A 24,496-nucleotide genomic window follows, 5' to 3' on the forward strand; every position below is an offset into this window, starting at 1 on the left:
TGAGTGCCAGCTGCCCACAAGTGGGGACCTGTGGTGAGTGACAGGGGCGCTTTCAGCAGAAATGCCCAGAGTCCCAGGTTTTTCCCAGTGCAGTCTTTTTAATGTGAGCAATATACAGGTATTTACAAAAACAGTCCATACAGACTACCTGCTCCTTAAGGCAAACGAATACTCTCCACACAGCATCACCACACCACAGCACAACCACCACCCACTGTTGAGCAGGCTTTCCTTTTTAAAACAGGTGATAGCCAATCACATTAATCACACTCCTGCTGAGTCACTCTGACTCAGCACTTCACAGAGTATTGCATCAGCCTGTTGAAGCCTGCAGACTTATTCAGTATCCTGCGAATCCCAACAGTCATGTGAGCTGGAATCGCATGGGGTGGCAGGAGCTGAAGTCACAGGAGGAGAGAAGGTTATCCTGGCTCTGCCTTTACCTCTTCCACAAACCCAAGTGTTCAATCCCTTCCTGAAGCCATTTACTAGATACTGGAGTCAGGAACATTGGCATGTTGCTGTTAGTTAGGATAAGCCTGACTTTCAGCATAGCTGACAAGAAAGGCTGTAGACGATTGGTTCCTCCTTTGCAAGGTGTGTAGTTCTTGGGCAGGCAGGTGAAGCAGGAAAGAACAGCATCCCCTACCATGTAAAGGAGCCCCATTGTCTTTTAGACTTCTTCACTATGATTCTTGGGGGTGCAATTTTCTCATTTGCTTCAGTTGCCAGGATGCCTTGGGCTGGCCCTGCCTTAGGGACACTTCTTCTACCATCACCGCTGCTCACAACACAGAGAGCATTCATATCTCAAAGTAGCTACAAATTCCCATCCTAAAGCACACGCATTTTCTCAGAGCTCCTCAGCACGGTTTATACTATAATGAGAATTGTGGAAGCCATAAAGTGAGGATAGGGAAAATTACAAGAGGACCCCACAGCATGTGACTGTTGGGATATGTCTGGGGACACGGGGGCGATTGGTGGGCCCCCAGCTGGCTCTAGCCCTCCGGCCGGCAGCCGAGCAAACTCTGGTTCTTGGAACAGCATCAAAACTGTGACCCAAGCCTCAGAGACCTTTAGAAACTGAGCACGCAAGCTAGCAGAGATAAGAACTCTTTGCAACAGAAGTAGCAGATAGAGGCATATGTAAGAATATTTACAAGCATTCATTCAGCATCAGGACAAAGGAAAAAACATGTCTGCTTCCCTTTGTGTCCAAGCAAATGGCACAGGCAAAAGCTATATAAAACGGAAGTTCCCAGCAGACTGTGCTGGAAGTAAACAGACATGTGACATACAACAACTCTACATGCCTGTTCTAAAGGTGGAATGAAACTGTATCCTAGCAGTGACCTCTGACAAGGCCTGGGATGTGATGCTGCATTGTTCATTTGACCAGCCCCAGCAAAAGCTGCCTAGATCTTCCAGTGATAGAAGGAGAACTACTCTTAAGCATTCACAAAACATTTTGCCAATCACGATAAACAGAAAATTACAACCCATGTGTTTAAGTAAGAATTTTAACTTGCTGCACCTGTGAGATGTTTGATGGCTTTATGGTTGTATTTCTGATTCATTTTATATTTTTTGTTTTGTGCAATGGCTACGGTATATCAATAAGCAGCAGCCCCGTGGTGACAAGCAGACATGGCAAATGGGGTGGGGCATAGGCGTTTCACAAATGTTTTCTCAGTAGGAAGAAAGCCTCGATCTTTCAAGCAAGGTAATTCTGAGTAGCCACCCAATTGCCTTTTATACTGTAAAGGCAGTACTGTATACTGTAAAGGCAGTACTGTATACCTAGAACTAACTCAGTTGGTCTTTAAGGTGCTACTGGAAGGAATTTTTTTATTTTGTTTTGACCATGGCAGACCAACACGGCTACCTATCTGTAACTGTACTTGGGGAGTGATTGAAATAATGTTGAAGCAGAGGAAAGTGCTTTAACAAACATATCTCAGTACTGAAGCAGACTTTTGTCCTTTGCCTGATGTCAGGGCTAGCAGCATATATCACCAGCTTGCCCTGTTCCTTTTCTGCTGCTCTGGGAGGCTCCTCTCCAGAGTCCCAGGTTCCTTCCTCTGATTACTTAGCAGCAGCAATTATGTGATTAAGGATCCTTAGCAATGATGCTGCCTGTCAAAGGCTCAGATGGTTGCCTCTATGTTCCTTTTACCCCCCCCCCCCGCCTGGTGACCCTGTTTGTACTATTTAATTGCCTTTAAATGTATTAAGAGCTGTAACTCAACCAGAATGGTACGGATTGCTGTCTTATAGTGGTAACGTTGTATCAGGACTCATGCCTGCAAGCATTCCAGATTCTGAGCTTTTCTCTCCCCTCCCCCCCCCTAAAGAAAATCTCTACCTGCCGAGTAGGAAATCTAGCAGTTTCTCAGACAGACAACTAGCATGCCAGCAATTTGTAACTATTTTTAGGTTTGACTGCAGTGAGCAGCACTGCTGGGGGCAGAGTCCCTTAGGTGCTGTGCTCCTCGTTCCCTATGACCACCACCTAAACTTGAGTTGGTGCTCTTGGACCTTGAGTTGCAGAGATGGATGGACTGAGAAGGTCATAGTCACGGGTTGCCGCAAATGGCTGCGGAGAGCGAGCCTTGAAGGCTCAATTGTTGAGAGGGGCTAGGGCGAAACACAAGGGTGCTGTGCACCCCTAAAGAAAGCTCAAAAGGGAGTTTTGGGTGCAGGGCTTTGGCAGCGCCGAATTGAGAGCTCCCCTGATAACCCCACCACTCTGAAAGGGGAGGTGGGGGGAAAGACAGGGTTAAGCGAAAGGGCAATAATCCATTGCTATCCCCTCCCCCCCAACGAGAAGCCTCCGGCTGTAAAGTGGTAACGTCTGTTGAGGGAGGGGCCCAACCCATTTGCCGTCTTGCCCTGAGCCCCCTAGTCCCACTTCACCTCACCAGGAAGCAAGCTTTGCTTGATTACATTTCAACACTTGCTGGATCCAGGGATTAGAGAGGTCTGGCACCCCACTCCCAACTCATAACATTACTATGTCAAATTGACCTTTGCACCAACTATTTCTTAACAACTATTTCTTAACAAATGCAACTATTTCTTAACAAGGGTGACTTGGCTATAGGGGTGGAATAGGCATTAGAAACCATGCTTTGGGTTTGCACAACTTGCACAAAGCGCCACAGTTGGTCAAGTTCCTTCTTTTGCAGAACAGTTACATTTGCAGGATCCCTTTCACCTTTTGCACCAGGTCATACTTATTATCTACTTGCAAATTTATTCCACCTCTTTCCTTCTGATTTTATGTGCCTCTCTGCCAGGGGTGCCAGCTTGGGGGTGGGGCTGAGCTCTTTGGGTGCCCCAAATGATTTTTTTGGCTGGGGCGGAGCTCCCATAATATTCAGGGGACAGAGGAGGCTGGGCACCAAGCCGCAGTTCCCATGGCTGGTTTCTCCCCCCCCCCGGATGTTCCTCTTTTCTGTGTGTATTATTTTTATTATTATTTTTTCTATTTTACAATTTAGTATATTCATTTAAACAACCTTTCCTAGTTTCCTAGTTCTGCTGGATCTCTCAGCAGCCTTTGACACCATTGACCATAACATCCTTCTGGACTGTCTAGAGGCGCTGGGAGCTGGGGGCACTGTTATACAGTGGTTTCGCTCCTTCCTCCTGGGCCGTGTTCAGAAAGTGGTGGTGGTGGGGATGAGTGTTCAGACCCCTGGGCCCTCACTTGTGGGGTGCCTCAAGGTTCCGTCCTCTCCCCCATGCTTTTTAATATCTATATGAAGCCACTGGGAGAGATCATCAGCGGGTTTGGGCTGGGTGTTCATCAGTATGCAGAATATACCCAGCTCTACATCTCCTTTAAATCAGAACCAGTGAAGGCGGTGAAGGTACTGTGTGAGTGCCTGGAGGTGGTTGGAGGATGGATGGCGACTAACAGATTGAGGTTGAATCCTGACAAGACTGAAGTACTGTTTTTGGGGGACAGGGGGCGGGTGGGTGTGGGGGACTCCCTGGTCCTGAATGGGGTAACTGTGCCCCTGAAGGACCAGGTGCGCAGCCTGGGAGTCATTTTGGACTTACAGCTGTCCATGGAGATGCAGGTTAATTCTGTGTCCAGGGCAGCTGTCTACCAGCTCCATCTGGTACGCAGTCTGAGACCCTATCTGCTTGCGGACAGTCTTGCCAGAGTGGTGCATGCTCCAGTTATCTCCCGCTTGGACTACTGCAATGCGCTCTACGTGGGGCTACCTTTGAAGGTGACCCGGAAACTGCAATTAATCCAGAATGCGGCAGCTAGACTGGTGACCTGGAGTGGCTGCCAGGACCACATAACACTGGTCCTGAGAGATCTGCATTGGCTCCCAGTACGTTTCCAAGCACAATTCAAAGTGTTGGTGCTGACCTTTAAAGCCCTACTCGGCCTGGGTCCTGAGTCTCCACCCCCATCATTCACCCCGGACACTGAGATCCAGCACCGAGGGCCTTCTGGCGGTTCCCTCATTGCAAGAAGTGAGGTTATAGGCAACCAGACGGAGGGCCTTCTCGGTAGTGGTGCCTGCCCTGTGGAATGTCCTCCCTTCACCTGTGAAGGAAATAAGCAGCTATCTTCTTTTTAAAAGTTTTTAATATTTAATGCTGTATTGTTTTTAACACTTGATTGGAAGCAGCCCAGAGTGGCTGGGGAAACTCAGGCAGATGGGCGGGGTATAAATAATAAATTATTATTATTATTATTATTATTATTATTATTATTATTAACCTGAAAATGTCAATGACTTCCCTTCTCTTTCCATGGTTCATTTTGCATATTACAAATCCCTGCATATTTTACATAAACTAAACCATTCAGTATTCCATTATGACATCCATCAAAACTTGTTTACACTGTTGAATTTATCTGAATGCTGCCAACGCTTTCAAGTGCACAGAATTCTCCACCATACATTCAAGAAACATTTACCAATCTTCTTGTTCTCTTATATAATAGGTTAGGTCTGCAAGCTGCACATATTCCATCATTTTAAGTCGCCAGTCTTCTTTAGTTGGGACCTTGCTCGTTTTCCAGCCCCTGGCTCCTCCTCTTGGCACAATGCCAAGCATCTGTTGGTTTCTGCTTTCTTCACTGTGCAGCGAAATGCTTGTCACGGGACAATGTTTTGCATTCCACAGTCAGAGTACTGTTGGGTTTCCCACGGGAATGGGAGACTGGATGTGACGTACACTGGTTTCCTGTTTTTCACTGTTTCTCTAGGTGTTTCTTTGTTTCCAAGGAGAGGAGTTGCTTCTCTGCTCTCGCAGAGGCAAGATGCATGTTTTTATTCTCTCAGCATTGAAGTGTAAATAAAGTAAAGTAAAGTATGTGGCACGTACTGCTCATCCTTCCGCTGTGTTGAGGAGCCTGCAAATATAACAGCATCATGCAGTATGTGGGACACTCAAGACATGATGCCTGTGATATCACTTGTATGGTGTCGGGGGCAGTTGGGACCTCTTTCCCTGATCTCCCAAGTTGGGACCTCCCAAGTGATGTCACAAATACACACACACCAACTATTGCATGCGTGATGTCACACATGCACACAACACCCCCCCCCCAATTCTGCTTCGTAAGTTCTGCCTTCTGAGGGGGGCGAACTAGATGTCACATTAAACATGGTCCAGACGATTAATATAGTAGCAGGCATAGAGTGTCCCAATTTTCCTCTGGAATTCAGTGCATGCACAGAGAAGAGAGACACCTTCCCTTGTCCACTGCAGTCTCAACAGAAGTTGTTCTGCCAGAGCTGCTGTGACTCCTAGAATGGTAGCCAATGAGAGTGGGGAGCAATGATAGATTTCCCTCTGGGGTAATAGTTGTTTGGTGGGGTGATGTGGGGCAGGGGGAGCAGAGCTTAATCAGGGCTAGACCAAGGGACAAAACTTTGGTTCCAGTTACTACAGGGGCCTGCCATGCTGGTGTCGTAGAACACAGCTAATATGGGTGGGTCAGGGTCATGGCAAGTTTGTGGCTATCTGAATGCAGCAGCAGAGGGGACATGGCATCAGGACAAGAATATTAGCAATTGCTCTGAATAGTCACGCAATCAAAATGTCTGTGGTTTTCAGTGGAATTTGAAACCTGCCTTTTCTCACGAACTGTACTCCATATATGGAAAAGTGGTTTATCTTTCTTCCCTCTTTTCCACGCCCTTCCCTGGCCAAGTTCTATATAGGAATGGGCACCACAGCCTGAGAACCCAACTTGCCACGGCAGAAAGCAGCATCCATCACCTCAACGGAACGGAGCTTGGGTAAGTTGGCGGTCGGGATGGGTGAATCTGACAGCTTTGGTCTCTTGCAGTCTTCCACATCAGTAGGCATTTTTAAAATTTTTTAAAATTAGCATTTTAGTAAATTTCTACTAATTGACACATTTCTGCGAACATTTCTCCTTTGTATAATGCATTTTATATGCTATTTTCATATGCATATGCATTTCTACACACTGTATCCTAGTCCTTGCATTTCCCTTCACATTACTTGGCTGCTGAACTGCACTGCCAATCTGGAGAAATACATGCAAATCAGGTGGATTTCCCTTTGTATGCAAAGTGGAACGCATTTCCCCTACGTTCCTAGTTGAAGGTGGCCACCACCTCTCTTCTGGCATTGTGGCTGCTGTTTCATACTTAGAGTAATGGAAATCAGATTTTTCACATATAAGGAAGCTCAGCCTTTGAGAAAACAGGAGTCTAGCGGCACTCCTTAGATGTTAGAACTCACGGCAATTTGTTACATGAATATTTCCTCAAAATCATGCAGCAGTTGTCTTCATAGAGATGACTCAGCCAGCCATAGTCCATCATTTTGTCTCTAGAGTGTCCTAAGGAAACACTACAGAGGAAGGGAACTCTGCAGGTAAGAGGATGGGAACACAACTAGGATTGGTTGGCTCTTCCTGTCATTGACTCTGGCTCCACCTATCATTGGTCTTCCTGCCTTCTGCCCTACCAGCCCCAATGGACAGCAGTCTCCACTGGTCCAGAAGAGTCAGTGGTCAGCACCAGGTGCATCTGCACACTAACCTTACTTGACTCCATGATACTTCAATAATCGCCAACTTTTAAGTTTTGGGTTCTCTCTTCTTTCTCTAATCTTCCCATTTATGATTTTAAGAACAGAAAATGCTGGTTTACTTCTTCCTGCTATCACCACATTGACAATGCCAATAAGTAAGGATAAGTTTTTAATTCGTTGCACATTTCCTTCCACAAAAGGTCACCCAGAAGATGGGGGTTGTCACCTACCTTTGCCTTCTTGGTCTCCTGGTCTCCTATTCTTTCCCTGGAGGTGAGTGTTTTAACAATTATCTGGGAATTTCCCAAAAATCTTAATAGGGGCTAAGCATTTATGAAAATAAAAAAGTAATTGTTATATTTCCAGGTGATGGTAACCAAGCTAAGGCTGTTGGAATAAATAATCAGGCAATTGAAGCTGGTTCATTAGAATGAATAGGGAATTGCCCTACCAACCTCAGTCTGCCCTGAACCACTCCTCAGATTCATATTGACAACCAATCAGGGAGTGGCACTGCCTGTCATTGCCTCTGGATCCACCTTCTGTTGGTCTCCCTGCCTTCTGTCTCACCAATTCAACTGGACACTAACCACCTCTGAAAGCACAAAGGTTTAAATTACCTGTGCTTCCTCACTGGAATAAGCAAAAGTACAGGTAAAGTGAGATTTCACATTAAAAACAGTCTTCTTACAACTTTTGTCCCACTCTCTTTTTCTTCCTTTACTCTTCTTTCCATACAGCAAGGGCCAGATCCTGTCCCAGGGGTTGGCTGAGAGCGCTGGGCAACTGCTATGCATATTTTGATAGTCCAAAGTCATGGTCTGCAGCTGAGGTAAGAAGTTGTTTCTCACCAACCAAGCTGTAGCATAAGATATTGTTGTGGGTTGCACATGAGATCTTTTTGAGGAGGGCTATGTATGTGAGTTGTCCTGAGACCATACCTGGCCAACATTTCAAATTGAGTTGCTCACCCAACATGTTTAAGGGATGTGTTTCCATGGGAGCCATGAAGGCTTAATTAACAGTCAAGACTCCTCAAGGGTGGCAACTTAAATAAAATAAGGGGCATAGAGGTGGCTGGTAAGCCCTGCTCTGCACAATCGATCACAAGACATGGCACCCCCCCCCCATTGGAATGGCAATGCCCATCACCTTTGGGAACCCACCCCCTCAAATATTTTATTAGGGGGCTAAAGGGACCTTGGCCCCAAAGAGTTGGATCCTGTGGTCAGGAGGGATGGCCTGGCCAGAATGTATTCACTCACCATTAGGAAGAGGCAAGTCATCTCTCTTACTGAAAAGAATACAATGGTACCTCGGGTTAAGTACTTAATTCATTCCGTAGGTCCGTTCTTAACCTGAAACTGTTCTTAACCTGAAGCACCACTTTAGCTAATGGGGCCTCCTGCTGCTGCCGTGCCGCCGGAGCACAATTTCTTTTCTCATCCTGAAGCAAAGTTCTTAAGCTGAGGTACTATTTCTGGGTTAGAGGAGTCTGTAACCTGAAGTGTATGTAACCTGAAGCGCCTGTAACCCGAGGTACTACTGTAATGGTCTGCAGTGCCAAAATGGAATGTGGTAGGTTAGTTTGTTTGGTGATTATCTGTGTTGCAGCAGAGGTCAAGCTAATATGAATTCAACATTCCAAAGCAAATCCCTTCAGCTCAAAACTCCATGCATACATTTAAATGCCTATTTTCCTTTTCTGAAACAATCTCAACATTCTGTATGCAAAGGCTTCTGAATTTGGAGTTGTGAGAAAACCAACTTTGGTCTCCTCCAGAGGACTTATTTCGTGAATCCTCATCCTGATTTGTTTGCACAAAGCTTACACAGAAGTTATGTGATAGCCATTCTTCACTGAACACTCAGTCTGATTTGCCTGAGGAGAGATTAATATTCATTCTTTCAATCATAAATTTTACAAGACTTATACACTGTTCGGTTTTATTAAAACCCAAAGTGATTTACAAAAAATAGCAATACAATAGCACTGTCAGTAACAAACAGTTAAAAACAAGTATTTGAAACATTCAGGGGAAAATAGAATCAACGAGAAGTCTAAAAACCAGTTTAAAACATACACCAACATTCTATATGTCTTGATAGGGTTGTCTAAAGAAAATGTTTTTAGAAGGTGCCGAAAAGAGTACAGGGAAGTCACGGCAACAAGCATTCATCCTAATTTTCTTTTGGGGTTTTTAGAAGTGGGCTTTTCTTTTAAAAAGTAGGTTTCTTGGGCCACAGATTGGTCAAAGATAGACAGATGGACAAACAGACGGACCACATTCCAAAAGATAGAATAGATTAAGAACTTTGATATTACACATGGTTATTCACAGTTGGATAACTCCAACTGGGTGGGATATCACTTTTGAATTCTTACCTTAGTATGTTTCCGAGCACAATTCAAAGTGTTGGAGTTGACCTTTAAAGCCCTAAATGGCCTTGGCCCAGTATACCTGAAGGAGCATCTCCACCCCCATAGTTTAGCCCAGACACTGAGGTCCAGCTCCAAGGGCCTTCTGGCAGTTCCCTCACTGCAAGAAGTGAGGTTACAGGGAACCAGGCAGAGGGCCTTCTTGGTAGTGGCGCCTGTCCTGTGGAATGCCCTCCCATCAGATGTCAAGGAAATAAACAACTACCTGACATTTAGAAGACATCTGAAGGCAGCCCTGTTTAGGGAAGTTTTTAATGTCTGATGTTTTATCATGTTCTTAATATTTTGTTGGCTTGGGAGGTCCGGTCAGATGGGTGGATATAAGTTGTTGTTGTTGTTGTTGTTGTTGTTGTTGTTGTTGTCTTGTCTTGTCTTGTCTTGTCTTGTCTTGTTGTCTTTTTGATACATTGTGAACCACTTTGGGCACCATTTTGTGGGAAAGTGACCTACAGTTAAGCGGATGGTGATAATGGTGGCAGAAATACTTTAGTGCCTTCTCTATTCTCAGATTGCATGCCAAAGCCATGGCCGTGGGACCCATCTGGCTTCTATACACACAGAGCAAGAGTCAGCCTTGGTGGCCAAGTACATCTACTCAAAGCAGAAGAGAAAATATGATGTCTGGATTGGTCTCTATGATCCCTATGAGGTGAGTTCCCTTCAATTACTCTATTCCAGGTCATCATCACAGCACAGTGGCTCCTTAGCAATGCCATCCTATCATCTCCCAGGCTGCATCCCAAAATTATTTCTCCAATATTTTACATAGGGGCCAGGCATGCTGGGTTCCACCCCATTAGGGGTGCCCACACATGGAACACGTTGCCGATCCCTGCCAACCCCCCACAGTGAACATTTTGTGGGTGCCTTGGCACCCATGGCCCTGCACAGATGGTGCTTATGGTAGGAGCTTCTTCTCTAATGTCTCCATCATAGCTTGCAAGAGCTTCCTGCTGAGCAACCTCCTCCGAACATAGAATCATAGAATCATAGAGTTGGAAGAGACCACAAGGGCCATCGAGTCCAACCCCCTGCCAAGCAGGAAACACCATCAGAGCACTCCCGACATCCTTGCACTGAGCTACAAACCTCCTTGGTCAAATGAGCTGTTCCTTCTCTTTCCTGCAGAACCAAGATTGGAAGTGGCTTGATGATTCAGTCTTTAATTACAACAACTGGAACAGAGGGGAGCCAAACAACACTGGCGGCAAGGAATATTGTGTGGAGCTGAAACGTTGGACAGGTAGGGAAACTATTTGCATGCCTGAGAAAAAATGCATTTTCACCTTGAATGCTACATTACCCTCCAATTCCCTATAAATTTCCAACTTGTCTCAGGGTTGCATCTCACTAAATTGCACTGAAAATACAGTACATCTGTCAACCATCACTAATTAAAGTCTATTGATTTTAAGGGATCCAGTTATGAGTCATATTTAACCCTCAACCAGGTGTTCGCTTGTAGAAATGTTTACAGATCAATTACTCTGGCTAGCAGTGGTCCATTCATTCAGCATTTAGCATCACTGCCCAACACACCAGGAGGCTTCAGCTGTAGCTCATCTGCATAGTTTAGTTGCATGTGTTCTATTGCATGCATACTCATTTGCATATTATATTCTGGAAACAGTGGTTTTTCAAGTGGGCCATGTCATATTATTTTCTACAGTATTTCTCTAAGATATGGTTAAAGTCAGATAAAGAAACAAAAGAAGGCACCACATTAAAAAAGACCCGATTTCAGCTGCAAATTTTGAATCAGGAGCACACTTACGAGGCTGAAGTCAGGCAACTGTCAGATGGGCAACCCACATGGGGTTGGTCAGTTCTGGATCAGTCTATCCTGCCCAATCTAGGGTTGCCATACATCTGGATTTTCCCAGACATGTTCGGGAATCAGGGCCTGAAAATGGCGTCTGGGCAGCAAAGCAGCAAAATGTCTGGGAAAACCTGGACATATGGCAACCAGGGCTATTTTCAAAGGAAAATGCTTCAAACATGCTTTAAAAGCTGGAATTTTGGGGTGGGGCGGTGGAAGGGAGATGTTTGCAAAAAAAAAAAAAAAAAAAAAACAGCTCAAAAAAAGAAAAAAGCTCAAGTCGGCCCTCACTTGTTCCTGGTGCACCTTGCAATTTCAATTTGAGGCGAAGCTGGAAGTTAACTGGGCATGACCTGCAGGCGCGTTTGCCCAGATGGATGGCATGTGCACAGAGCCAAGCACCCCGGGCTCAGTGCAAGTCAGGAGGAAGCCCAGTTGGTGAGTGTCCCAAAGCTGCTTACCTTGAATAGGGGCCTGAATAGGGTTCAGGGAGGGAGGCGGTGCAAGGCCCAAGCAAAAAGAAAAGAAAAGAGCTCAACAAGTTTGTCCGGTTTTTTAGTATCTGAAATATACCCTAGTCAAATCCAATTCCTAACCCGTACTCCAAACCACATCCATTTGGGTATGTAATAATGGGCAAGAAATAGTAACTTTTGTCATGTCTTGAATTTTAGGTTTTCGAAAGTGGAATGATGAACCTTGTCACCATTTCAATACCTATATCTGCAAACAAGAGAGTTAAAGGAGACCACAGCTCCCAACTCTTCCTCCTTAGTGGACCTCTGATCTCACTGCTTCCTCTCCCATCCCTCAAAGGGGAAAAAACAGCTCATCTTCATTTTCAAAATAACCTCCTCTATAGAGCTACCTCTTTGGTCTTCCCATTCACTTGGAAGTTTCCTTGTTACTTCTGCAAAATATAATCCTAATAAACTCACTTATGTGTATTCTCTTTTCACTGAATCCATCCTTATTGCTCCAGTTCCAATACCATATATCTGAAGACAGGGGAAGGAGCAATTCTTGCACTGGAGTTCCCAGGGAAAAGAAGCACATTGTACCTCTGGGGCTCCAGTCCAGCACAGTCGCCGATACCTGACAAGGCACTCAGGGCAACATGTAGGTGAAACTTCCTATCTCAAACCCAACTTCTTTACTCAGAGATGCTCAGCAGAGCTGATACTAAAGCTGGGATTTTGAGAGCTGGGGACAGGGGAAAACGTAAGGGGATCCCAGGCTACCTGACCAGTGCCAAATCCTAGGATGCTAAACCAGACACCTCTGCCCCAGTTGCTCACCTGTAGGCCCTTCTCTGTGCCAGACATGAGTGATTTTGTCTGGCTGGAATCTGTACTTGAGCACTGGCCATGATTGTCTGGATGGTGGATAGAGAGATAGGAGTAAAGCAGCCTCTGACCTTTGCCTGGCTTGAAGGCAGTCTACTGTACAAAGGCAAGAGTCCCCATCATCATCATCATCATCATCATCAATATTATTTATACCCTGTCCATCTGGCTGGGTTTCCCCAGCCACCCTGGGAGGTTCTCAATAGTATATTAAAAACATGATAAAACATCAAACATTAAAAATTTCCCTAAACAGGGCTGCCTTCAGGTGTCTTCTAAAAGTCAGAGAGTTGTTTATTTCCTTGACATCTGATGGGAGGCCGTTCTGCAGAGAAGGCCCTCTGCCTGGTTCCCTCTAACTTTGCTTCTCACAGTTAGGGAACCACCAGAAGGCCCTAGGCGCTGGACCTCAGTGTCTAGGTTGGATGATGGGGGTGGCGACGCTTCTTCAGGTATACTAGGTGAGGCCATTTGGGCTTTAAAGGTCAGCACCCACACTTTGAATTGTGCTCGGAAACGCACTAGAAGCCAATGTAGGTCTTTCAGGACTGGTATTATATGGTCTCGGTGGCCACTCCCAGTTACTAGTCTAGCTGCCACGTTCTGGATGAGTTGTAGTTTCCAGGTCACCTTCAAAGGCCCATGTAGCCCCATGTAGACTGCACTACAGTGGAACTATTCCATCCTCTTTCCCTTCTGGCCCGAGTAACCAATGGCATGTTCTACCCAGGAGATCATGTTCAGGACAATTGGTTAATGGTACATTGCAGTGGGCATTGCTTTTTTTCCTTAAAAATGTTTAGGAGTACTCTCATTTTCCTACTCATATTGAAATACTGCCCCTCAATGAGGCCAAACTTAGATTTACAAAATGTTTAGGGGTATGCGTACACCCAGGAAAAAGCACTGGCAACAGGAGATATATAACATTCTTTGTATTGTATACTGTGAAGCATGGTTGGAAATTTTCATGAGGTTAGAGAAAAACCTACCTGGTTAATCATTAACGGAGCTGGGCCTGGACTGTATCTCTGTGGGCTTAGTCACAAGATGATCAGCTCACAGTCACATGAAAGGGATTGCATTTCAGGTCTATGCATATGTTAATTGCAGGCATCCATGTCAGGTGTGGTGCCTTCTTTTAAGTTCTGTGAGCAAAGCTTTTGAACCACATTTTTGGACTGGATAATTTTTATTTCAATGCAAGAGTCTGTTTTGTTCTTCCAGTGGCTTCCATGTGTGTCAAATCAATAATCAGCAGGTCATCTGTGAGGAAATGTTGCCCTCAGTTCTGGTTTCTCTTGATTTCTCATTTCTCCAAACTTGAGTTCCTCACATTTCCACAACTATTGGTGAAAGGTTTTTTTTTTTGGGGGGGGGGGGTTGGCTGGGGCGAGGAAATTCACCAGCACTTTCACAAACATTTCTTCTAACGTGCACATGTTGGCATTCGGTGTTTCCCAACCTACAAAGTATTGATCTGAAATATAATATAGTTTTGCACATTATTTTCACCAACACATGTTTTTTTAATGTGCTGTCTTCAGTTATATATGCATTATGCTGCTTGGCCACCAATCTGCATTTCAAAACCTGGAGAAGTGCCAAGGTCTAAAGGATGGCTGTTTTACAGCAGTTGTATTATTTTGGAAAGTGCAAATTAGGGAGATATGCTTCAAACATAGTGTGAATTGAATGTCTTCTCCATCCCTTCTGCAGTCAATCCTGCAGTGGTACATGTGGATATCAATGAAGGTACAACCTTCATTGGGCTTCCTCAGCTCTGCCCTGCTACTTCTCCTCATGCAGTTCAGCACAGGATCTTGTGTGTCTTGTTCAGGATGTGGGTAAGGTTAAACAGGTGTGCCAGTTTTAGTTTCTGTCTGTTTCTCATCCCCCCCCATCTTTAATTCAGCTCTCCACATCTGCACATCATTGTTTTTTTTAAAAAAAATATTTATGTAGATTCATCAGCATTTTAGTGTGAATTTATCCCAATATACAGTGGTCCGTACTTAACCTGAAACTGTTCTTAACCTGAAGACCACTTTAGCTAATGGGGCCTCCTGCTGCCACCGCGCCGCCAGAACATGATTTCTGTTCTCATCCTGAAGCAAAGTTCTTAACCTGAAGCACTATTTCTGGGTTAGCGGAGTCTGTAACCTGAAGCGTATGTAACCTGAGGTACCACTGTAAGCATGTTTTTTAAAAGCAATTTCCCCCAATACAATGCATTTTTACACTAATCTATGAATTTGTATGAACAATAGTTTTGGGATTTTTTTTATATACGTTACATGAAGACAGCATTGCAAAATTCAGAGAAGTGTGAGTTTCAAAGGTTGGCTGTGTTTCAGCTCATGAATTGTTTTCAGAAAGTGTGAGTAGGCCTGGTTTTCATTTTGAATAGAATTGAACTTCTCTCCCATCCTCAGTCTTGGTTAAGCAATAGGCAAACCGGGGGGGGGGGATGCTGGGTGGTGGCTGGAGTGATGGAGTGACATCAGGCAGAGGCATAAGACTATAGGCTTATAGAGGTGTAAGAAAAATCTAACCCAGGGAAGCTGCTCAGGGAGATCTTTGGCACTGATGTGTGTCTCTGTCTCTGTCTGTGCTGTGACATTTAGGCGTAATAAAACCTGTGACCTGACTATCCTAGTGATTGTGACCATTTATGCAAAAGAGAAGAGAGCTAGGAAAATGGACATGGGGCCATTAGATGCACCAAGCCCATGCACGCAAAGTAAAACAACATGGAGGATGTCCAGCTAGTGCTCAGTATTGTCCCTTATTCATGTCTGTTATGTTCAGTTAAAACAAGTCTGTGAAAGGACTGGGTAACTTGCTATTGTTGAATTGCCATCTTTTGATATTGCTTAATGCTTCCGATCCTTGAATTTGCATTTGTATGTTAGCAAATACTCATTGTCGGTTCCTCATTTGGAAACACTGACTTTGGGGTGGGGCGGGGAATGTGTGCCTGAGAATATTGAACAGCTTTTTCTTAACTAGAAGCTCTAGGCAGCATTTTCCTGGGGCAGGAATCTGGTTAAAAATTTAGTGTAGCATTCCAGAACATGGTGCTGGTCAGGTTAAATGGGATTCCCTTGCAATTTCCCAGTGTGGTGTAGTGGTTAGGAGTGGTAGTCTCGTAATCTGGTGAACTGGGTTTGCGTCTCCGCTCCTCCACATGCAGCTGCTGGGCGACCTTGGGCTAGTCACACTTCTCTGAAGTCTCTCAGCCCCACTAACCTCACAGAGTGTTTGTTGTGGGGGAGGAAGGGAAAGGAGAATGTTAGCCGCTTTGAGACTCCTTAGGGTACTGATAAAGTGGGATATCAAATCCAAACTCTTCTTCTTCCCCTGTCCTCATTTTGTGGCTTCTAAAATTCTGGATTTCATATCAACTGTGCTGAGCAGCTCTAAGGAAAGGTGTATGTTTTGGGGATGAAATTTGTGGTGACATTTGGATTTGAGTGCCTTGTGTGTTGTGAACAGCAGTGCTAGACACAGTGAGAGTTAGACACAGCACCCTCCTGTTCCTGGGACTCTCATGCAAGGAGTGCCTCCTCATCATGAGATTTGTGCTCTGAGAACAGGTGCTATAAGGACTGATGGGATGAGAAGGACAGAATCATGACAAGAAATATATGCATAAGAGATTATTAGGATTACATTGTATTGAAGCCTATCTTGGAAATAATGGATGAGAGTTGATCACTGAGGGATTGGAGAGGAGGTAATGATTCCAGAGAGCTGTCCATCAATCACAGAAGGCGCAGTTGGGAATGACAGTTGCTGGCTTAGAGTTTTTTCTTGCAGATGTAGCTGTTGAGTTGGTTGCAGTTTCTATCATTCCATTTCACAAAACTGTAAACGGTTTCTTTAAAAGAGAACAAATGACAGAATTAGGTCCAGAAGTTAGGAGGCACATGAAGAATAAATAGTCCAGATTAATTTTGCTTTCTGATCTTAGATTTTCTACATCCCTTAGTCAACACTTTCCCTATGGTGAGGAGAATACACAACTCAGACTTTAGCCTGGCAACCAGTTTTCAGAATACAACATGAATGTGATGGTGGTGGTGGTGGTGGTGGTTGCTACAAATTGCACACCACCCTTCATCCAAATATCCCAAGGCAGTTGTCACGTACAATTTACTATGCAGATAGGCTGTAACTGAACCCTTCTACATTGTGGTATGTTGGAAGTGACCCTAAATGCTGAACATATAAATCACTGCTGTTCCACTCTACAGAGTAATTATCTTTGCTGTAAAGAAACAAATACCTGACCAACAGTTGTATCCAACTAACTCATACTCAGAGTATACTCCTTAAAATCAATGGACTTTCATAAAATACTAACCTGGGTCTGTTGATTTTGACGGAACTATTTTGAGTATGACTTACAATCCTGAGAGAAGTAGGACATTGATGGAGAAGTGTGTGGCAATGTGGAACTCAACATCTAATTGTTATTTTGTCAGACCTTGCAAATGGTTTCCTTACCTGGAAAATATAGGAGCTCCACACAATGCTCATAAGGGGCCCAGTTGTCTGGTGTGGTTGGGTACCAGGATTTGTAACCTTCGTCGAACTTGTAGACTGATCCATCAGGCCACCTCCAACGCCCATTCTGCAAGATTGAGACATTATAGATCATGTAAGTAAGGACATGAGGAGCCTGGTGTCAATATTATCTGGATATCTTGGTCTGTGGGAAAGTAGTGCCAACTATGAATGAGTCAGAGGAGGATCTGCATTGAAAATAATATTGATGTAGCATGTGGGGTTCATTCTTGGATATTATTATATAAGGAAGGAGTGGTGATGCTAAGAAGCCACTACTCTATGACAATGACTTGGAATAGAGCAAGTGAAAGCAACTCACGTAATGAAGCCCAATCCACACGTTGCTTTGTTCTTGCTGGGACGCGGAGATGTGCTTGGCAATCAGGGCTGTCTCATCCACATTAAGGATAGAGGCAAGGTGGGCCCTATGGCCATAGCTATGGCATGCAGTCTAAGAATGGAGAAAGAATGAAAGACGTTTTGTTACAACCGCCATCAGAACATGTTTCTTTATATACCACTTTTACAAAAAGTCATTCCCAAAGTGTCTCACAACACATCAGATAACAACAGTTCAAAAACCATATCTCACTAAAAGGAATGATGCAGAGTTTGTGGAATATCAACATTTTTATTTATTTCTCTGAAATTTGACTTTCAAGAGGCAAGTCTTACTGGTAGACTGTAAGAAATTAGTGTCACATACCATGTTGCTGGGCTTAAACTTTTGTGCACTAATGGCACCTCCAGATTGACACCATTTCACATGAGGAATTCAAGCACATAACAGGAAGTGTAGGCTTGCACAATTAATCCACTTAAATAAATAAATAAATGAACAAATGTAGGAGCATGTTCTTGTCCCCTCATCTAGGATGAATGCAGGATGAGTGGTCAGTTAAAAGGTCATCTGGAGAAACCCTAAGCCGGTCTTCCAACAAACCCATTTTTTTTTTATGTAGAAATTTTAGGTAGAAGCATTTTTATGTGGAATGTTGAAAAAGCTGCAAAAGGTTACAGAAAGGGAGTATTACATTTAAATAGAGGCAAGGAAATTTGAACTTGGGAGATTTGCTTGCAATGACTAATTTATTTTAACTTGAGCTCTGGAACCCAAATGATCAGCACTGCATCCAACCTGCTGCATTCCTTTCACAACACTGCAGACCACACAGCATACACTGTTATGTCACCCTTGCACTGAAAAGTTGCAGGGGTGCAGTACATACGTAATGTTTGGTAAATTCCCTTTGGAATTAGGTCACTGGGTGCTTTTTGACATTGTAAAAATACTATTCTGCAAATATATAGGCTGAGCATAGGCAGACAATCAAACACTCCCATAGACTGCCAAAATCTGCAGTTCATACATGAGTTCTCTAGGGAGACAGCCAGAGCCATGAAATGTTTTGCGAACCCAGTCTCAGATCTGTTTCAGAACTGCAGTCTATTCTACTTTTCCACACAAAGATTTATTCCCTCTTCTCCTGGTGGGAGGGGAGGATTTGGCATAACTGTCACATTCACAGCTCCCACGGAGATGCTTCACTGGAACATAAAGTGACCAACTCTCTTTTGTGAAGTCTGAGATGCTGGATAGGTATTGTTCCAGGGCAAGGATAACCCTACCCACAGAAATCTGATAGGAGCCCAAAAGATGTAAATTATAAACATTAGGGAGAACTTTCTGTCAGCAAGATCTGTTTGACAGAGGAAAACTGTGGCCTCTTTCCTTGGAGGTTTTTAAGCCAAGGTAGGATGGCCATCTGTCATGGATGCTGTGGCTATCACACAGGGTCCCCAGACGTTTGACGGTCTATTGACCCTGTGCCACCACTGCCATTGCCTCTTCGCTGCCACCACCCCGTTTCTCTTCGGGGACACATGGAGTCCAGACAGTTGTTAACATTAACAAATAATCAAGTTCATTTGTATAAGCATGAACAAATAACAACTTCAAACTGATTATTCCAACTATCTATCTGACTTCACCTAACAATTCCTCTCACTCTCTCACCACACAGCTTGACCAACCCACAGACTATTCCTCCCTCTTACTTCTCCAACTCCCAACGCTCAACTCTCAACTAACTTCCACACACCTCCAACTCTAACTTTTACTCCTCCCCTTGCATTCTCTCTGGCCAATCGCACCACACTCATTTAACCCTTTCCTTATGACCCACCTAGGAGGCAAACGCCACAGATGCTTTAGTTGAGATTTCTACATTGCAAGGGTTTGGACTAAATGACCCTTGAAATACCTTCCAATTCTACAATTCCATTATTCTATTACATTTTGCTTGAGGAGAAATATTTCTTACCTCAGCATCTCTCCATGACAACTTGGTATCAAAATATCCATAGCAATTACCCTGGTTTTGCAGCCAACCATCAGGACAGGACAGGGCCTTGGCTATGAGTAGAAAGGAACGAAGCAGTAAGAAGGTTGTTCTTTATTTGAAATCTTATTTTAGCTACACTGCTAAAAGGGGTGACTGCTTTGAGCAATCACAGATAATTTTGAAACCAATGAATATAGGCCTAACCTAAACCATTGCTCTAATAGCCTTAGCTGGGTAACCATCGCTTGAAAATATAACAAGCACTATTGATATAATGCCACTTAACCCAGATAAAGATTTCTACAGCTCCTCTCATGATTTTTTGGTCTCATGGCCTGCCTCAGATATGAGCTATGTAGACTGAAAGGGGCAAGGCAATGTAAAACTGCTGAAAGAGAGACATGCAGGCAGAGGATAAAAGTGTGTCTGGCAGAGTGTGAAAGAAGGAATGTCCCCAAGGAAGGAATAGAGAACTGGCTGGAGACACCGAGGAGAAACAACAGCTGAGGATAAGAAGAGCAGCACAGGTTAAAAGCGTGAAACAGAAAGATAAGGAGGCGGAGGAGGTTATATGTGAGGGAGGTTATATGCAGAGGGAAGGGGAAAAGTGAAGAAAGGAGAGAAATAGATTGAGAAAATAAGAGAAACTTTTTTACTAGGAATTCTAGGTGCAGAAATACCAAAGGAGCAGAAAAGACTATTCATGTATGTGACGACAGCTGCACAAATACTATTGCTCCAGAGATGGAAGGAAGATAAAGTTCTGACCAGAGAAGAATGGTTGATAAAGATGATGGACTAGGCTGAAATGGTGAAAATGACTGGGAAGATCAGGAATCAAGAAGATAATACATTTAATAAAGAATGGGGGGGATTTATAAGTTACCTTGAAGAATACTGCAAACAATTAAAAACATTGGCAGAATTATAACAACATTTGTAATGTAACAGGTGCTATGGTATGAATTGAATTTTAAGATTAAATGGAGAACATTATATGATGCAGGTGGGTAAAGATTAACAATGGAAGCCATGGAGGAGTAGAGGGAAGTCTAAGGATTCAGGGAATCCTATATTTTTATGATTTTGATTTATATTTGAGTGAAAATGTTAAATTTAAAACTGTATTATTATTATTATTATTATTATTATTATTATTATTATTATTATTATTATTATTTTAAAAGAGAAAACAAGAGAAGCAGAAAGATGGTAAGGGCAAGAATAAGCAGTAGCAAAGGAGGATTCTTATTCCAGCAGAGCCCAGATGTGATGGGTGGCCAAGATGGCTCTTCAGTCACTGAATGGAGAATCAAAATATTCAAAGAGTGCAATAGGATGGTCATTTGGTGAACAGTGCTCTTTCCTTGAGGATATGTTTGAAAGACAATATTATCTTGGAAGCTTTCTCAGAGTAACATTATCTCAAACTTGACATTGCTAAGCAAGCTTGAAGTCCTGAATTGTGATAGTAACTAGGATTACAAGCCCAAGAAGGGTTGATATAAAGACTAAGATAGTAAGGGAATATTAATCATAATTCTCTTGTGTCTGCATTCTTGATTGCCTGCCTTAATATTATGACTTAGACTTAAAAACGAGGAATAAATGAATTAATTATATTTATATGGACACCTGAAGGACTAGGGGTAAATAGTTTGCATTGGGTAATTCTCAAAAATTGGTTAAAATGCTCACCTCCTGGAAAAGAACTAGAGACCAGGACTCCAAGAAGACAACAGGCGAAGGAGGTGACAAATCCCATCTTGTGGTAGACCTTTTGTGGAAGAGGAATGTACAGTGAATTCAACAAATACCTCCACTGATTGCCATTCATCCCAAGTGGTGATGGAAGTAAGGAGGACTTAAACATTGTCTACTCTTAAAATCACAATTCTACTTTATTTGAACTTCTAAGAACTATGAAGATTAGAGAAAGACGAAAGAAACAAAAGCTTGATGTTTATCAGTGTTGACGATTCATTGAGCTATAGAATGCTGAGATTAGAAGGGACCTTGGAGACCATATGCTCATTTGAGGAATTTCCAACAATATGCATTTCTATTAACACCTTCCCCAAGTACATCATTTTTGTATGCGTTACACAGCTGAAGAAATTCCATGAGAAATTCAACTGTGTTGAAAAATTCAAAGAGATACAAATTTCAAAGGGTGGCTATGTTTCAGCTCTCATATTGTTCCAGATGGTGCAAATTCAATAAGTATGTCTTTAAATGGAATCTGAACTGAATTTCTCCCCCATCCCCAACCCCACCTGCAACTTACCCAGGTTCAGTCCTTTTGAGGTGATGGATAACTCTTTCCACAGGCAAGCCTGACTCCCAAGTTGGCTGCCTTAATTATTATATGAAGCTTTGTCTGTCAGAGGCAGGGGAAAAGAGGAAGGAATTTCAACCTTTTAGACATGCATAAAGTACAGATCACGAAGGAAAGGCTGTACTTCAAATACTCATAAAAACGCATGATTGGTTGCATGAATGTCCCTAGGTATTTATGTGAAAGGTGATGGAAAAGCAAATATTCTAAATACAATAATAAAAGACTTAACTAGAATCAAAGAACAGGTCTACCATCTGGAGATAAACCCAATTTCAGGAGGGACACTTCCTTCACCACTTTCTATTTTGAAACTGAAAGGTGTCAGTGAAGGGGAGTGCTGAGTCTGCTCAAAGAGCACACCCTCACTTCAGGTAGTGCAAAGTTGACCTGTAACAAGACTGGCCCGCATCCTTCATAAAGGCAGAGACTGCCTTGGAATATTTCCCAGAATCCTCTGCCACATGCAAGACGTTCCCTAGCAGATGAGTCAACGTGGCAAGAATTCCATAAAACCCAAACTGTGGAAACCACTCATGTTATTCATGTTTAAAATTGGGGCTTGGCGAGGTCTAGTTTTTACATGAAAATGGGAAATATCTGAGGGGAGCTAAACTCCTCCCTCCTCTTTGCTTCCTCATGCTATTTAACTCCCCTCCTTGGCTCATTTCTGAGATTGGGATATAAGTACTTGTGGTGATGGAGGGTGGGGAGCTTAGACTGGGGATTGTTCTACTTCTTCTACTACTACACACCCACCCTTGTTTTCTTCTTCTTTAGATGCTATTTTTCCTACCTGGCTTATTTGAGGGCAGCTCCAGCAGAGTGGAAGGCAAGGTTCCATCCAAATGGAAGCTGGAGACACAAACTGGGTTTCTGGAATGTTTTCTTTGGTTGTACACCTGGTAGCTCTCAGTGGCAGCCATGTTGTCTCCATAATACACTAGGACAGGCATGTCCAACTCTCTACAGACTGTGATCTACTCCTAGTATATAAAGAAAACTGGCAGTAATCTACTGATTGCCGATTGTTGTTGAGCTTTTTTTTAGGGGGGAGTAAGCAGAGTTGTTGAGCTTTCTTTTTAGGGGGGTAACAGTTGTTCAGCTTTTATGGAGACGGATTGCATGACATTGATCGCACAACAGTCTGCTGACCTTCCTCCTTTCCCCACTCTGATGCCAACGCTGGAAATACAACCTTTCAAAGCTGTACTGGCAGCAAAAAATGGGACATAGTACTGGGGGTGGGGCACGTTATGATCGCTCAGGAACAAATGGGTGATCACTTCTTTTACTCCCACGATCGACCAGGAGCACCCCGACAATCTACCTGTTGATCATGGTCATCTGGTTGGACATTGCTGCACTAGGAGTTTCATGAACAGACATGGTCTTCTGTAGAACACCACAAAAACATTGACGTTTCCATGATTTTTTTTGGGGGGAGGAGTAGTAATCCCTACCCCCACCCCAAGTGCCCCTTATCCTCTGGGGCATTGTAAAAAGAAAAGAAGGCTGGTGGCCACTGTGGCCAAAAGAATTTTAAAAACTGGAGAGTCGGTGGAAGAAGATTGGAAAAAATTTAAAGTATATCTTCAAAAATATTGTAAAATTAAGGATTGTTAGAAAGATGTTGGAAAAAGAAAATTATGTGGTTTTGGTAGGAATGATATAAAGGAATAAGTAAAAATGAATTGATGAAATTGATGAAAGAGAGAACGTAAAATTACAATATATTAAAACAAATTATTAAGAGAAAAACAAGGTTGGAAGGATTTGCTGAAATAACAATTTGAACTAGAATACAAAAATGGGAGGTGTGAGGAGGTCAAGGAAATAAGTAAAGGAAGAAAGCTATGTATAGATTTAATCTGTTCTTTTTCTTTTTCTAAATGATTGCATTTTTTTTGTATTTTTTCTGTCTTTTGTATTTTTCTTTTTTCTTTTTGTAATTTTCAAAATTCTGAATAAATATTATTTAAAAAAAAAGAATTTTAAAAACTGGGTATCCTTAAGGATATTAAATGTGGGTACAGGGTTGACAATCTGTTGTACTGAGATGTCAACTGTATTCTAAAATCTGGGTTTACACAATGCACACCCCACAGATGACTTAAACAGTATTCAATGTCTTACATGTCTTAATGACCCATCAAGGATAAAAAGAATATTGCCGATGTTTCAAATTGCCTCAAAAGCAGTCTTTTTTTTAACGGATTCCGTATTTATGCAGTACCAGAGGTCAGTTGCAGCAGGGTACCTCCCCCAAAGAGAGTTTACCCTTTGGGTCATCACTTAGGGGAGTTGCAGGGGCAAGACTGTGCCACCCACCATCAGTTAGGAATGGAATTGTTGGTCAGGTCATGGGAGAAAACAGGTCTGATTCAAGGTGCACCTGGGTGAAGGAAGTTTGGTTTTACAGGGCCCCCCTGGGTGGGAGGTAGGGGGAAGGAGAGCATTTATAGAGCTAATATATTTTGATGGTTTCAAGGAAGCATGCTGGGAAGAAAGCAAATAGGCTGGACGAATACATTTAAGAAGGATTGAAACCGGTGCATTTGATCACAATGTGTTCTTTCCCCCTCT

General features: G+C 43.2%; 2 protein-coding genes across 2 annotated transcripts; one reads left to right on the forward strand and one right to left on the reverse strand.

Annotated features, from left to right (window-relative positions):
* Positions 1 to 6,192: 6,192 nt before the first annotated feature.
* On the forward strand, positions 6,193 to 12,253 carry LOC309326514 (C-type lectin-like). The gene is made up of 6 exons (XM_081835334.1): positions 6,193 to 6,281; positions 7,248 to 7,320; positions 7,788 to 7,879; positions 9,996 to 10,136; positions 10,616 to 10,730; positions 11,981 to 12,253. The coding sequence occupies exons 2-6, from the start codon at positions 7,260 to 7,262 to the stop codon at positions 12,046 to 12,048; spliced, it is 477 nt and encodes a 158-aa protein (XP_081691460.1). The 5' UTR covers positions 6,193 to 6,281; positions 7,248 to 7,259; the 3' UTR covers positions 12,049 to 12,253.
* A 4,068-nt stretch (positions 12,254 to 16,321) lies between these two features.
* On the reverse strand, positions 16,322 to 22,247 carry LOC309327063 (dromaiocalcin-1-like). Its single transcript, XM_081836096.1, has 6 exons — positions 21,860 to 22,247; positions 21,271 to 21,349; positions 19,552 to 19,643; positions 17,547 to 17,678; positions 17,165 to 17,291; positions 16,322 to 16,535 (listed from the first exon to the last, which is right to left on the reverse strand). The coding sequence occupies exons 2-6, from the start codon at positions 21,335 to 21,337 to the stop codon at positions 16,456 to 16,458; spliced, it is 498 nt and encodes a 165-aa protein (XP_081692222.1). The 5' UTR covers positions 21,338 to 21,349; positions 21,860 to 22,247; the 3' UTR covers positions 16,322 to 16,455.
* Positions 22,248 to 24,496: the final 2,249 nt, after the last annotated feature.

This window comes from Podarcis erhardii (genome assembly GCF_964252035.2).
Source record: "Podarcis erhardii genome assembly, chromosome: 13".
In the NCBI taxonomy this organism is placed as follows: domain Eukaryota; kingdom Metazoa; phylum Chordata; class Lepidosauria; order Squamata; family Lacertidae; genus Podarcis; species Podarcis erhardii.

Coding starts and splice junctions, on each gene's coding strand:
- LOC309326514 (XM_081835334.1), top strand. CDS start 7,260: ATGGGGGTTGTCACCTACCTTTGCCTTCTTGGTCTCCTGGTCTCCTAT. Junction 7,880..9,995: donor AGTCATGGTCTGCAGCTGAG/GTAAGAAGTTGT, acceptor CTCTATTCTCAG/ATTGCATGCCAAAGCCATGG. Junction 10,137..10,615: donor GTCTCTATGATCCCTATGAG/GTGAGTTCCCTT, acceptor TCTTTCCTGCAG/AACCAAGATTGGAAGTGGCT.
- LOC309327063 (XM_081836096.1), bottom strand. CDS start 21,337: ATGGGATTTGTCACCTCCTTCGCCTGTTGTCTTCTTGGAGTCCTGGTC. Junction 19,644..21,270: donor CTCTAGTTCTTTTCCAGGAG/GTGAGCATTTTA, acceptor TTCTACTCATAG/CCAAGGCCCTGTCCTGTCCT. Junction 17,679..19,551: donor TGTCATGGAGAGATGCTGAG/GTAAGAAATATT, acceptor CTCCATTCTTAG/ACTGCATGCCATAGCTATGG.